This window comes from Quercus robur, chromosome 8 (assembly GCF_932294415.1).
Source record: "Quercus robur chromosome 8, dhQueRobu3.1, whole genome shotgun sequence".
Lineage (NCBI taxonomy): Eukaryota > Viridiplantae > Streptophyta > Magnoliopsida > Fagales > Fagaceae > Quercus > Quercus robur.
Genome location: NC_065541.1, coordinates 35,732,229 through 35,748,614, shown reverse-complemented (window position 1 = coordinate 35,748,614; position 16,386 = coordinate 35,732,229). Strand labels below are relative to the sequence as shown.

The 16,386-nt window shown below is 34.5% G+C and overlaps 1 protein-coding gene across 2 annotated transcripts; it reads left to right on the top strand.

Moving 5' to 3' along the window:
* The first annotated feature begins 1,188 nt into the window (after window positions 1-1,188).
* LOC126695342 (uncharacterized) lies at window positions 1,189-14,826 on the top strand. Of its 2 annotated transcripts, XM_050392049.1 has the most exons (9): window positions 1,189-1,745; window positions 1,826-1,899; window positions 2,013-2,088; window positions 5,320-5,540; window positions 6,425-6,487; window positions 10,800-11,050; window positions 11,158-11,382; window positions 13,586-13,972; window positions 14,504-14,826. In XM_050392049.1, the coding sequence occupies exons 6-9, from the start codon at window positions 10,904-10,906 to the stop codon at window positions 14,576-14,578; spliced, it is 834 nt and encodes a 277-aa protein (XP_050248006.1). In that variant the 5' UTR covers window positions 1,189-1,745; window positions 1,826-1,899; window positions 2,013-2,088; window positions 5,320-5,540; window positions 6,425-6,487; window positions 10,800-10,903; the 3' UTR covers window positions 14,579-14,826. The 2 variants fall into 2 exon arrangements, with proteins under 2 accessions (XP_050248006.1, XP_050248005.1); XM_050392048.1 differs by lacking the exon at window positions 5,320-5,540.
* Window positions 14,827-16,386: the final 1,560 nt, after the last annotated feature.

The window sequence follows — 16,386 nt, the reverse complement described above, 5'->3', positions numbered from 1 at the left end:
TTTTTCAAGAGGCCTTTTGATTTGGGTTTATGATAGCAATTAGGTTATGGTCTTATGAACCTTTTAAGTTAAGATATACCTTTGGACTTTGGGATAAGCCTCTTATATGTGAGAACTTCTTTTCTTTCATCCCAAATATCTTAGGGTATGCCATAACTTTTGGGTTGTCCTTCAATTTTACATCTTTTATCTTTATTTTTCCTTTAGAATTAGGTGAACACAAGATATATGATTAAACAAACAAGAGATATAAAAGGTACCCTTTTTTATAGGATCTAGGATCTCTCTAAGTATGGGTAAGCTCATTAAAACTAAAGGGACAGATAAGTAGACCACTCACAACTAGGTGGGCTATGATTCCAATTGAGGGCCTAACTGGACCTTTGTGGATTGGAGGCAAACCGTTAACGCACTCAAAGCCTATCATAGGCAATGGCACACATTGTACGTTGGGGGGATGAACTTCGAAAGATTTTAGCCCGAATGGAGCATACTCATCTTCCCACTCATCACCAACCGAGGTAAAGGGACAAAAGAACCAAGTGAAGTGTGTGCAAACAAGTATAGAACAAGCCTTTATTAGGATTAAGAGATAAGACATATTGGAATCAAACTCTTTATCCCTAGTGGAGTCGCCATTGTGGGCACAACGTGAATGGTGTGGCTGAGTGGACCCAAGTAGAGAAAAAGAGTTGCCACCTAGTTCTATAGTCTAGGAACCATGAATATAATGCTCTTACGTGGAAGGACTGATTTTACTACAAAAGTATGGGTTTGGAGTTTAGGCACGATTTTGGGAAGGTATTAGGTACCAAAAACCGCTCAACCCGTGGGTCGGCTTTCACTCATTGTGTCCTACGTCTTAACACTACAAGAAAATCAGGCAATTGCGGCGGACCTATTGCGGCGGGTGGCAAAACAGCCGCTATAGGTGGCCTTATTGCGGCGCGAATTGGGCCAGCCGCTGTAGAGGAGATCTATTGCGGCGGGCAATATCCCGCCGCAATAGTTATAGCTATTGCGGCGCGCTACAGCGGCGGGCCAATGACCCGCCGTAATAAATCTGTTTCAGCGGCCCCAAACCTAGATATAGCGGCGGGTGATTGACCCGCCGCAATAGGCCTTACATTTCCCCCCACCCAGACCTAAATTTTCCCTCTGATTTTTTTGTCCCTATTCATTTTTACCGCCGTTTCGTTTTTAGCTAGTCTCCCACGCACTCTCTCTCTCTCTCTCTCTCAGACGCTGAAAACCTCCTCACTGTCTCATCTCTTCCACTACCCACAAACCCACAACCACAGCCGCCACCACCACCACCTCCCAAGCCCCAACCACAGCCACCACCACCACCTCCCAAGCCCCAACGACAGCCACCACGACCACCCAAAAATCGAGCCTAGTTAGGTCCAAAAACAAATGGGTCAGGTCTAGCCCGACCCATTTGTCTTATCGTTTCTAACCCTAACGGTTCATGCCCCTAATCTAGAACCTTCCCTCGTTTTGCTTCTCATCTGAGCTCTCTTGACAGAAACCCATGGCTTGAGCGACCTGATCTCATCACCTCAAACTGGCACTGCCACCATAGGAGGCGGCTTGCTCCTCAGCAAAAAGCCTTACCAAGATTCCCATTTCTTTTTTCTGTTTATTGTTATCAAAACCCTAATTTCTTGTTTGGTACACTGCAGGACCGAAGGCACCGATTGACGCTTCGCGAGACATTCATCGCTCTGTCTATCTCTCACTTGGTCTGATTCTCTATTTCTCTCTGATTCTTTGCTGTTATTATTATTATTTTGGTTTGATTTTTTGTTTGGTTTTTGAATAGCGGCTAGGGATTTAGAGGAAATTCAAGAGCTGTTGAGTGAGGTCGATGGCACTGTAAAGCCTTCACTTTCTCAGGTAATGATGTTTTTTTTTTTTTTTTTCTTTGGTTAATTAAGTAATTTTAATTAATGGGTGGGTAAGGGCTTTCTCAGTTATGCTTATTATTTTTTTGTTGTTGACGATTTCAGAGATTGCAAAGCCAGTGTCTCTGCAAACAGCAAGTTCTAAATACCCATCAACGATTCCAGTGTCTCTGCTAAAAAGGTAAAGGAAAAACTCTCTCTGTGTTCGTGATTTATTTATTTATTTTTGTGTGAAAAAATTGTTCTATGATGGAGTGACACAAGTATAAAATTGTTCAAAATACCCATCAACTACATGTCTGAACTATGTTTAAGGACTGTGATTTTTCTTGGGGGGGTTTAAATGATAAAATTGAGATGGGAAGGGTAGGGTCACTTAGATCATGAACATAACCTGCATCCTTTAAAATACAAGTCATTTCTCTGATCAACTCATATAGCTCCTTAGATTGTTTATCACCCTTGAAGAAGAATTGGGACCCATTTTGAACCTCTATTCTGCTATAACTAGGCTCCTTTATGATCCCTGATTCCTGCATCACAGCCCTGACCACTGCAGCATTTTTCCAAAACCCAGAGGTGGCATAAGCATTAGAGAAGACCACATATTGTCCAGCATTTTCGGGTTCCAATTCAAAAAATTTCTTTGCTGCCAGCTTTACCAAGTTCATGTCTCCATGAACCCTATTACGTGAAAGCTGGTTAACAAACAATACAGATTAGGCTATAACACACATTATACATTGTTTCAACGAAAAACTTGCACTTTAGTAAGTGCCTAGGCAAAGTGTAGGAGAGAATGTATTGCTTTGTAATTGACTAGTTTGCAACTTTGCATAGGTTCTTTCAGTAGGTCTCAAATGAGTAGTTTATAAGACATACGTGGGATTTGAATGGCCTCAAAAGGCTTGCTGATTCACAGTTAAGATTTTCAAGTTGGATTCAGATATTGAATTTTGAACGGGAGTTGACCCCAAAAAGCTTGCTCATGTTATTCCTCCAATATATGCAATTAGTAAACAGTTACTTGAATCTGTATTTTCAAGCTGAATACTTATGTTTGTGATTTTTTTTTTTTAAATAATTTTTGGTAATCCATTTGATAAGATTTCATGATTGTAGCACGCACGAAGGGTCAGTAGAATACAAAGTTTGTAGCATGCCCAACATGAAGACTCTTTCCTTTTTTTTATTTGAATAGAAAGTGATCAAATGGGATTTAATTCTCCCTTTAAGCTGACAATAATAAATCTTAGCTATTCACAAGCAACTCATCTTATTTGATGTCTCTGCTTAGATAGTTAAATGCTAAAGTTAACATATGAAATGAAAATTCTTGCATTTTGCCAATGAATTTGCAAGTTATCAATAATCTTTAAAAACATCCCTGAACATGTCAAAGCGTTTATAAAAGCTGAACAAGTAAACATCATGTATGTTGCAATAGATACTAATGGTTACTAATTGAATTTAACATCTCCTATCATTTAAAGCTTTTGAAACCAAACCAATCCTCCTGAAAAATACACATTAGTCAACATCTCAATCGCTGTCTCTTGAATAAGCTTGGATAGTTAAATGCTAAAGCTAACATATGAAAAGAAAATTCTTGCTTGGTGAATAAATTTACAACTAGTCACCAATTATCCTTGAATACATCCCTGAACATGTGAAGAAACATAAATGCTGCACACAAAGTGTTACTGAAGTGCATGTTACATATTGGTTATGTAAATTGAATTTTATCCTATCCTATCATTTTAAGACTTTGATACCGAGCCAATCCTCTAGAAATAACAGATTAGGCAACATCTCAATCCCTGGCTCTTGCATAGGCTGTGATTGACCTTCCACTAGCTCTTCAGCAAATGCTATATCCCAGTCAATCTCCTCCAATGACTCATCCACTTTAGGAGATTCAATCGCTAATTTCTCTGGGGGTGAGTCCTTTGAATCCAATTGTTTTCCTACTAATGTAGTTCCAATATTGTTGATCACTACCGCATCTTCACTAGCGGAATTGTCGTGATCATCATCATCGGTCAAGTCAATAATAACTCTATCACTGACAGGTTGAAACTCAGCATCAATAGCTGCAACCTTACTAGGATTTGTGGTGGTTGTCTTTGCTGATGGTATGCCATTGTTGTTGCATATAGGCTCCAATTGTTTGTTTTCTTGTATTTCAAGTGAAACCACCTTTGTTTTCTCGTGTATATGCTCAGGCTTCGTCCTTTGATCACCTTTATTCTCTTTCATCTTCTTTGCATTCTCTGGTTCTCTTACTTTTCTCTTCTTTTCTGGTTCATCATTCTTTTTAATTCGACAGAGAACATAATCTGGGAACTGCATAGGTACACAAATTAATAGCTAAGTTAAGAGTCTATCAAAGTAGTTGACCATCACTGATGGGTTAACAACGTTGTCTTTAACAAATGTTCAAATAGGATAATGCTAATACAGTAGATAAAAGGCAAAGCCAAACAACAGTGGCAGAAGTAATTGGATTTGTTTTTCTCAATTAAGTACATGAACTTATATTACAAGAGAATTGAAATGAAAATGAATTGAAACTTGGTCACGATGTGATTATTGTCTACAATCATAATCTTTTTGTAGAACCTATTGATATATGAAGTTTAGTGGGTCCATTGAAAATATTAATGCGGAAAACTATTTACATAAAAACCAATTTCTTAATTTCTAGTGTGCCCCATGTTGGATCTAAACTCCAAAAAATTTCCAAAACCCAGATCAGAAGGGCGAGAACCTAGCAACTACCAACTTTATTAGTGACATGGTCTCGTTTAGAAACCTAAAGCAACCAGAGAAAATTTAATGTTGTTAGAGATATTATGCCCAAAAGACCTAAATTTATTGTAGTTTTATTATCTATGTACTCGTATAGCAATCATGCTAACCCTAAATTAATTTAGGGTTAACCTGGCGTTCTTTAATATTATAAACCAAAACCTATACCCAAACTTCTCAAATATTAAAAATTACCCCTAAACTTTTTTTTAAATTTTCAAAAGATGTATGGTTGCCCCCCTCTCCAATATTAAAATTTTACCCCTAAATTTACCTAAAATTTTCAAAAGAAATATGATTAATTAACCCCCAAAAATCTTTTTATTTCTTATATAAGACTATTAAATTGGTTCAATTTTTATTTTGTTGTTCTTATTGTTATTATTTTTTTAAAGCCCAAGGACGTCCAATTAAATCAATTAGATATCAAACATTGATTCTGTGTCTACTCCAAAACCAAATATATCTATCTATATAATTATTATTATAGGCTGTGCACGTCTAAAATATATAGTGAAAATAAACCACCCAAAAAATAAAATAAAATAAAAAAAAGTTTTGAAAAAGTAGTAATTAATTTGCTTACTTTTGCATGTGGAAGCATGGAGGCATCAAGGCTATACTCGTACATGATCCAACGGCCATCATCGTTCACCGACTTAGAACTACTCTCATACCGATACCTTTTCTTCAACCCATGAACCCTGATCGGCAGCGTTGCCGTCTCAGTCTCAAGAGCACTAGTTTTGTCGTCACAATAAATCTTGACGCCGGAGTCCTCGCCTTTCCATGCACCCTTGTCCCCTACCGTCCGATCAAAACGTGTGCCCTTGACACTCTTCTTCTTCAGCTTTGTGAACACTCTTTTTCTTGTAATTTTGATATTGCTATAGATGTTTGTTTTAGGAACATCACGCATCAGTTACTGGTTTTACAAGGTCTCTTCCAAGAGATGTGTTAGACTATGAGAAAGTTTGGGGAGCCATTGGTTTGGTCACGATTCGGTGATTGTGATGTGTTAAAGTTTTTGGGTAATTAAGTGATCAGCAGATACACATAATGGTTGAAGAATGTGGCCATCATCTAGATATGAGTTACATTAAATGTTTCTGATTAATTTGGAATTGTAACTGTGACATGTTAATTAAGGAGGTAATAGAGAGTATGACTTTGGATATGATAGAATGGTGAAAAACAATACATGTGGCTAACTGTGATTAGTCTGTTCAGGGTCCATAGCCAACTCCAAAATTATTAGGACTAAGGCTGGGTTGTTGCTGTTGTATTGGGGAAATTTTGTTAAAATCCTTATGGAGCAATCAGTCTAGGTCATCGAATGAAATCCATGTTTTGATTTGGGTCATATTGTCACTATGATTGTGATTGTGGCACATATTTAACTTTAACACTTGAAATAAATTTCTCACATATGACATAACACATATGTGATCCCATGGTAGTGGTAGTCAATTTTGCATAATTGCTTGATCTTCCTTGGGCATTGCATGGTCATTCTGTGGCTATTTTTTGTCCGCTGTTGTTCCCCTGTCAAAAAGTGAAAACATTTCATATATGTAGTTCCTCACAAGGATCTGGACAAGGATTATTTTTATTGCTTCATTATCTCTGTTTCTCTTTGTCTAAGTTGTTAATAATTAACAGAGAGTTTATTGGTACTTATTCTTTTAAGACTGCTTCTATTTCAGAAGAAAGGAAACGCCGAGAGCAAGAGTGTGCACAACTGAAGGGCCTTGTTGAAGAACTTGAAAGTGCGTGTTTATCAATACTTAAACATAACTCTTGTTTTTAAGTCTATTTTATCTCTTAATATTTCCTTCCCCATGCATATATGTTTTTTATTTTGAATCTATAGAAATTGTTGAGTCTGATTTTGAAACTCTTCCACCTTTCTTCTGAATTGGAAGCTACAGGCTCCTCTAGCTTATGATTACTTATGTGCACAAAGGTTTTGAAGTGCTGTGGAAGGAACATTTTCTTCGATTATTGCTTTTTGTTGTAGAAACATTTATGATATTACCTTTTGATATGGTCTTCTTGGGTAAATATGAAGGAAAATGTTACATCTTTGTGGCATTCTAACTAATATTATTGTTTTGTATTTTCTGCCAAATCAGCTTATAGATAAATATTGACAAATGGCAGGTGGTAGTTATACAGTTGTCACAAATCACAATAAATGTTGGTTGAAGTTAAAAATGTGTCTATCTTTCAACCTATATGTATATCCGAAGGATAACACACTATCAAGTCTATGAAATTCTATATGTATTATTTTTGTGATCTTTTAAATTTATGAAATTCTATGTCTGGTATTTTCTGTTTTTGTTAGTACCATGGGTTAAAAATGTGACCAAATGAATGTGTAGAACCTTTGAACATTTGGATTTCTATATTGAAACCATGCAGGCTTAATAAGCATTTGGAATTTACAAGAGATGTGAAATGAGTCTTTTTTTTTTTTTTTTTTTTCCTTTTTAGATAGTATAATACATTTGATTAATAATTTTTTTTTTAATTATTTGTAAGGTTAAAGGTAAAAATTATTCGTATTTTTTATTAGGTAAGACCATAATAATTTGTATCTACTAATAAACCAATGCTCAAAAAGCCTAGATGTAATGTATGATTCCAAGCATCCACTTAGGTGGGTAGTCATAAATTTTACATATTGGGGGAGGGGGGAGAGAGATTTTTAGAATAATAAAAAAATACTTATTCTTAAAAAAAAACAATTATATATATATATATATATATATTTTTTTTTTAACTCCGTTAAAAGTTATGAGCTCCTCTCACTAAAGAGAGGAAAAAGAATAGTTAAATCTTATAAATTCAAAAACTCAAGAGGAATTTTTAGGGAATTAAAAATTATCTTATAAGAATAAATCTATATGTATATTATAAATGGACTAAAGTACATGTTTGCTTTCTCAAAGTTGGGTGTTTTCATTTTGGCTATTTATGTTAAAATTTTAATTTTCATAAAGCGTCAAAAAGAAAAAAAAAAAAAATACTAAAACACACATTAAGGAACCAAATATAAATCATAAACCATAAATCTTAAAACGAAAATAATCAAAGTAAAAATATCCATAAATTTTAAAGGCCAAAGCATATTAACATTCATCATGGATTTGGACCACAAATCAAATTGCATATCTTGTAAGGCTGTGGGCCTTATGCCCTTATGGCCTTATCTTTCAGTTGGTTGTATGACCTTCATTGTTCGTGGTTGATATGGGTCCTTCGGCCTATTTTGGCACTCGCTGATGAGCTTGGGCCCTTAAGGTCTGCCATGTAATTTGCCTAAAAAAATAGTCTCTATTTTTTAACCAAAAAAAAGATAATAGCTTACATGGTCATAAACTCATAATATAACTCATAAAAAGCATTCAAATTTCACATTAGCCTAAGTGGGTTTTTAGCAAATTTATTAGCCTAAAAAACTCACCTTATTAATTTTTCTAATCTACTATTTATAAAAAACTACATCAACCTCAGTACTCTATTATTCTATTTTAATATTATTTTCTCCCTCTTCAAATATATTTTTTTAACCCATTCTTCCCAATGTGTAAATAAAATAAGATTTTTATTTAGTGTCATGAGTGAACAGTGCTCAATAGATGTACTTAGTACACTGTCCATTGTTAAGTTTTTAGGACAAAATATTGAGGTTGATGTGTGGAAGTTTTGGTTGAATGGGAAAGATAAAACTACACTAGGGACAGATAAGAGATAATAAACTGCATATCTCAGTATGCTGGAGCATAGCTAGGATTATCTTCAATTATGGTTGAAACCCACCATGGCCAATGGCTCTTAACCTTCCAAAAGAGTTGCCAAAAAGATAGCCATGAAAACTCTTGAAAACAATTGGAACTGTATTTTGTTGACAAGGTGGCTCATTGTGTTCCTATTGTTACATTCATTGCCCCCTTTTAAATCCTCTTTGTATTACCATTACTTTTCAAATTTTGTTTTGAAAAACATTGGGCATCTTTCCCAGGACCACGAGCCACCATCACATTCAACTATTCTCCAGAAAATTTAGTGGTCTTACAAATTGTGTAGAGAGGGGTAAAAAAAACCTGATTTCTATTCCAATTAAAATGTAGAGACAAGTAACAATGTTTTTTTGGTATTTGACAATGTTGATATAACTTGAAGCAAATATGATTGTAAAAGTTTGACAAAAATGACACTGTTAGAACTATGAACAAATAAAGAATAAAAGTATCATGGGTCAACAGTCAACTAAACTTAGGAGTCTCAACATTTTAATTGAATAGAAATCGGATAATTCAACAAAGCCTTTCAAGCACCCTTATGACCAGCTCATATATATATTTTGTCATTTTTCACATTTTGCAGTCTTTCCCCGTTGCCTTATTCAACAAACATGCGCTTTTGATGACAAATAAAAATGACATATTCCTCATTTTTTCACCTTGTTTTGAACAGTTAAATTAAATGATTTATCTTTAACAAGTAGTAGTAATTTATCCATAATCTAGCTAGAATAGGTGCTCTTCCTTCCTTTCAAACCCTCTCCAGTCAATATTTATCATTTAAGTTAAAAATTTATGGGTGGGGGAACTGGGAACTCACTCATTGAGAAAGAGTTTGTGCCTATTTTTGGGAAGGATTGCAAAAAATTTACATAAAAGAAAATTTTACACTATGCAAAGCTATTTTGGGAACAATATTCTCTAGTGAAAGGCTAGTACGGTTTGCTAACACTATTCTGAAGCATGCTTTTGTATGTAACAAAATCCTCTTTATTTCATAGAGTTCATTTCATAGTTGAGATTTTATTTCTTGGATTAACAATTCACATCATTTAAATACACCTTTAAGTTTGTAATATAAACTATGAAATGGATCCATTTCAAACTGAGATGATTTTGATATTCTTTTATATATATATATATATGTGTGTATGTAGTTAGCTTTGTGGAATAGTATTTCCACTGAACAAAGCCTTGCTAATTGGAGGTTAAGGGAAACTGTTTTTTGTAGAAGCAAAATTGAGTCCCTTGGGCATCTGTTTTTTTTTTTTTTTTTTTTTTTTTTTTTTTTTATTTTTTGTTCTTTCTTTAATAGAATTTTGGGTGATGTTCTAGAGTGTTGTCTTTGTAAGATTCAACTGAAATATGCTGGTAACCAGAATACAAATGATCATGAAAAATAACACGAATTTAATCACCTACCTTTTGATGGCATGAGTTAAAGAAAAACTAACTAGTAACAACAAAAATTAACTCATGTGCACACGGCATGGGCAAGCCTTCCTCTCCTAGCTCCTTCTTCTTTCAAGATGACTCTCGATGGGGCAAGATAGGGTTTCATCTAATGTTAGAAATAGAGAAGAAGCCTAGCTTTAATGTTTATAGTGAGCATCCACTCATCATAGATTAAGCTTCAAATTACACACTCTATCTCACATCAAATTACACACTCTATTTTATGATATTACCTTTTGATATGGTCTTCTTGGGTAAATATGAAGGAAAATGTTACATCTCTGTTTTAACTGAATTGTTTAGCTTTTTTGGCTTTTGAGTGTTTGACAAATTGCATTAAACAATGCTTTAAAGTGGTAGATTTTTAAAGCATGATTAGTGAATTGTAGAGTTTTTTCCCTAAAAGCTTCAAATTTTGGCTTCCTAATCATGAAGGTTGATGTAGTTGAGCTTTAAACTAGTTTCGTATTGGGGAGGGTTTGGGAATTGGGATAAGCGTAGGTCTTAGTTTTTTTTATTTTTTTATTTTATTTTTTTATTTTTATTTTCTGAAATACATTGAAAATGCTGTTAGTATTAGTTGTATGTATAATTTATAGGTTTTTAATATATTTCATTCTTTATTTAGGTTTTTTTTTTTTTTTTTTAAATGCTGAATAAGCTCGAATTCTTATATATTTTTATTCTTTACTAATAATTTGAGTCTGAAATATGCAATTCCTCACATGTTGCAAAAAGAATAATAACCACCCATGTTTTAAAAGGCTAGCTTTATATGTCTTGTTGTTTGACATTGGATATTTTCTCCTTTTAGGATCAGATGTGCAACCAGCTAAACGTGTCACTCGCGGGCCAAACAAGTACTTGGAAATTTGGGATCTTCCTGATGATCAAGAAATTGAGTTGCCACTAAATAGCATGTATCAGCCGGTTGATGAGGGGGCAAGGACTTTCACTGGTTTCTTGGGTACGATTGCACGGAAACCCCACATGTGCCCGATTAAATACCTTGACTGGAAGGTCATGCCAGAAGAACTTAAAGAAGAGTGTTGGCGTCTTGTAAAGGTATTAAAACAGTTATAATACTTGTAATTATGACGTTTTGTACTAGGTTTGATATAAGTATTTTAGCATGAAAACATTTGTAATTTGATAACTCAATTTGATTGTAGCGAAAATACCAAGTCCCTGATAATCCTAAGGCATATGAGGGTTTGAAGAAATTTACTTTACAAAAAATTGGGAAGGCGTGGAGAGATCATAAGTGTAGGCTAAAGGCTAAGTATTATATACCGCATTCAAGAAACAAAGCACGGGTGAAGAGCAACGGACCTAGGAAATGCATACCAGAAGATTGGAATATATTTGTTGATCATTGGTATTCTGATGATGCAGTGGTATGTTTGTTTTCTCTCTCTTTTCCATCATGGATCATACTAAAAGTAGAATAATTATTGAGAAATTGAGAGAATACATATTGGATTGCTTTTAGATAGGATTAGCTAGAACCTTTATTTGGGATTTTTGTGAAACTGGTATATATGAGATCGAAATTGTGTTTTATATTTCATATTTGTTTCATTTGGTAGAAATCTTGGAGTAAATGTTGGTTTGTCAAGGTTCAAAAACAAAGGCAAGTGTGTGGTGTGGAGATTTTTTTAATAGATTCTAGCTTTCTTTTAAGATTTTTTGCTTTGGCCTATAATAATTTTTCTTAAAATGAGTTAGCTTTCTTAAAAGCGCCTAGTTTTCATTTATCAAAAGTATTCATCATTAAATCAGTACTGTTATATCAATCATTAAGCTTCTAGTCCAAATGGAAGGTATAGACATGCTATGCTCCTGTAAATGAAATAGTATGGGAAACTTGGGTCTCTTCACTCCATGATAAAAGATGCTCAGCCAAAACTTATTACCTTTAGCATTTAGTTTCTCTCATTCTTTTATACCAAATGATATTTTTGACCATTCTGACTTTATTTAGCTAAAAGTACCTTTAGATACTTAAAACATACTGTATATAAACATGTAATTTTGGTGAATGTAGATAGAGTCAGATAAGATTAAGGACCGTCGTTCTAAACAGGATGACATACATACTGGTGGTTCATGTGGCTATGCTAGCAGTTAATCTTGCAATGAAAGAAAAAATGGTAAGTAATTTCTGCATTGTAGTTAGGGGTAAACAAAATAGGAATTCAAGAAACAATATTATAGTTTTCCCTATGAAGTTGTCTTAAAGATGAGCTTTGTTCAAACAATTCAAGTCTTAGGTCTTGCAAAATATTGTATAACTAGCATGTCTTTTTTGACAAAAACCAAGCATAAAAAGAAATCCTATGTGGTTGTTTGAACACTTGTGTAACTATTTTGAATCAATGATAATAGTTATGAATGATTTTTTAAAATGATATTGTACTATATGAAACAATAATCATAATGTTATGAATGATTCTACCGTCAAAAAATTGAAAGATGACGAAATTTTAAAGTGATATCGTACTATATGAAACAATAATCATAATGTAATTTTTCTTTCTTTCTTTCTTTCTAGTGGCACCATATCATCTTGACAATTACGCAACTTATCAATCTTATATATTGACATAAAGTGTAAAGATATAAATTAGTCATAACTTGCATAAAGTGTAACCATATTAGTTTACTGCTAGTAGTGCTGCAAATTAATCTTAGAGTATATATACAACTTGCTAAGATTTTTATTACAACAATTCTAGTTATTATATACACCCCGAAACTTTGAAACACATTATGTTCTTAATATATATATATATATATATATATATTTATATAACTTCTATTGTAAAATTTATAATTAGAATAGTCTATTACCATATGTGGGATCTACATAACAAATAGTCTCCAATTTTTAATCAAAAAAAGTAAGGTTAAAAAAAACGTTTTCAATTGTATAGAACCTTTACATTGTATCAATCGCAGCTATTACCATTAGTGGATGTCAAAATCATGAGGGTAATGATTAGTATATAGACCTTATGTAATAAATTATACTTGTTTTAATTTTGCTATTAGTTTTAATCTTACATATATTTTGGTATTAACGTATGTAATAATTAGCAATATTGTTTTTTTCTTAAGGAGATGAGTTGTGATACATTGATTTTCAAGAAGGGACAAAGCTTAAAATAGACCACATATGGTAGTGTTTCCTCCATTGTCGACAACAATAAAATTTAAATCCTTGAAATCTATTTGTTTCCATTCATAGTTGACCTTATAATACCAAAATTTTTTGGTTTCACAATCACCACATAATGGATGTATATGACTTCCTTTTTTTTTTTTTTTGGGAGAGGTTCATGTGGTGAGTTGCTTGTAGAATGTCAATTTTCTCTTAACGGTTATTGGTTGTTGTGGCAAAGTAGCACCAACAATTTTGGCACTGGTGCCTTTGGTTATGGTGAGGGGGACGCTAGCTTTGTGTGCATAATTTTTACATCGTTCTGGGTTTTATTGGTGCTTGCTTGTCTTATCCTATATATATGTATATATATGTTATGAGGTCATTTTAACTATATGATTTCTAACTTTTTTTTGTTTTGTTCAAACTCATATCAGGACAAAATGAGGGAATTGTTGGCTGACCCTGAGAATCAATTGCAGTCATCTGACACAAGTGGTAGTATTGCATGGTCAAGAGATGATGTGTTTGCCAAAGTGATGGGTAAGGAGCACAAAGGTCGCATTCGTGGGGTAGGATTTGGTCCAACCCCAAGTGGTCAAAGTAGTAAGACTGCTCTCACGGACAGTGAAATACGATTAAGTCAAGCAAGGGACGACGAAGTTGCACAATTGAAGGCTTCCTTGGCTACTATGGAGGAGAAACTAGCAGGTTTTGACGAAATGAAGGAAAAAGTTAGTCAATTCGAAGAAATGGAGGAAAGAATGGAGCAAAGAATGGCTCGCCTGCTTCAACAGATGCAACAAACTACACAATGCAATCAGGTATGATAAATGAATTGAGTGTCAATTTATATGTAGTAGGAAAGGAACGTTAAATGTATGGTTACTAATTAATATTTACTTGTGGTAATTAGCTAGAAAGATAATTACATATTTAGTAATTACATTAGCTAGAAAGATATTTATTGATAGTATTTACTTGTGAATTGTGACGGTATGAATCTGTTGATCTGTAACATTGATAAAGGATGGTGAAGGAAAAAGATTTCTACAAGCACCATGTTATTAATAGATGTTTATGGAATTATGTAGTGACACCTTTGCATCCTTTGAATTCTATATCAAGGGACCTCCCAACACCAATCATTTTGATTTCATCTCATTAGTTGTCTTCTTGTGCCACTGCTTTGTAATTTCAAAACTAGGAAGCTGCAAAGAGAGGTGGTCCTCCCATAAAAGATCAAGAAACATGTCTTAATTTAACTTGTTTCCATTTTTTTTACCTTGGTAATATTTTCTTGTCATTCTATTTCATTTGTACGCACTTATTAAATAATCATACTTTGTATGTAGGATCTTTCTCCGGTCGAACAATCTCCACCTCTCCCCAGATCATCAGCTGCATCTCATCAACCAAGAAGCTTATAAGTTTTATCTTGGAGTTCTTGGACTTTTTTGTGTACGAAGAACTATGGAAGAACAACCGCATTTTTTGCAAGTGTTGAAAGATAATTTTAAACACTTTGAAATTTTGATTATAGTATTAGATTAATTTCAGCGGTTGTTTTATTCAAATCACCACATCTTTTTTTTGTTAATTTGAAGATGGTGGTTATAGATAATGCTATGTATTTGATAATACATTTCTATGTTAATATTACGTTAGTTTCAAGACATTTGTGGTATTGTTAATTAATTATATTTGTGGTATTATGTTAGTAGAGTTAAAAATATTACAGGTCCTTTGTAACAGGTTTGTGAACAATTTATAGCAGTTTTAAAACCCAATGGAAAAAAAAAAAAAAAAAAAAAAAAACCTATAGCGGCGGTCAAAAAGCGCCGCTAAAGGTGCACATTTTACCCTTTAAATAACTACCTATAGCAGCGCTTATCGCCTGCCGCTAAAGGTTGAAACATATAGCGGCGGGCACGGACCCGCCGCTAAAAGTATAATTAGACGTTCTGATCTAATGTCTATAGCGGCGCTTTTTTTCCGCCGCTAAAAGTACAATCTGCCATTTTGATTGATTGGCTATAGCGGCGCTCTTTACCCGCCGCTAAAGTTCGGGACATTAGCGGCGGGCATTTCCCCGCCGCTAAAACTCAATGCCACGAGTTGTGAAGACATATTGCGGCGGGGAAATGCCCGCCGCTAAAACATATACCTATAGCGGCGGTTTTTGGGACCGCCGCAATTAACCTACAGCGGCACTGCATGACCGACGGGACTGCCCGCCGCAATAGCACCCGCCGCTATAGGTCGTACGTACCTTTAGCGGCGGTTTTTGGGGTTTTAGCGGCGGTTCTGGACCGCCGCAAATGCCCGTTTTTCTTGTAGTGTAATCTCATTAAAGGAATGTTCAACATTGTATTTTATACTCACACAAACACTAACATGAATCTAGCAATCAACATGGCATCAAATCCCATAACTCTAACATACACCTATCATGGCATCTTATAGCATCACAAACCCTAGCATGCTCTTGATAGGCCAAAAATGTATTGACCCCTTGTAATGAATTAACAAATTAATTAGCCAAGTTAATTAATTAATTCAATTAGCATGCAATACGCGTGGTAGCACAAACAAATCACCAATTAACTAAATGCAATGAAAATTAAATTGACACGGTGATTTGTTTACAAATGGGGAAAACCTACACGGCAAAAATCCTACCAGGTGATTTTAAGGTCACCACTCCCGAGAATTCACTATTATCACAACAAGCGGTTACAAGTAAAGGAATCCCAATACCTTATAGAAACCTACAGTTGAATCTTTACCCCAGTACCCAATTGGACTTACTCTGTAGTGACAATCTCTCCTTTTCAATGCACGGCTCCCAGTATGTGACTAACCAATTCGATGCACGGATCCTAGTACGCGGCTTACTCACCAACTTGAGAAAGATGTTGGCTGCAAAGTTCTTCAGTTCATCACACGATGAAGATCACGAAGCTCCTTGGTTACAAAACCCTACGGTGTACAAACACAGCAACTTCTTTTAGAGAAAGATGAACTAGGGCAAATTCTGTCTCCAGTCACAATTTGCATGAACACAACTTTGCTTCACACTCGCCCAACCTTTGACGGCCCTTAAAACAATCCTTATATATGTTTAGGGTTGTGAGAAAAGAAAGCCCAAATATGTATTCATGGATTGGATTGAAATCAACTCTGAAAAATTGAACTTCATAAATCTCGATAGATAGCTTATCTATTGAGCTAGCTA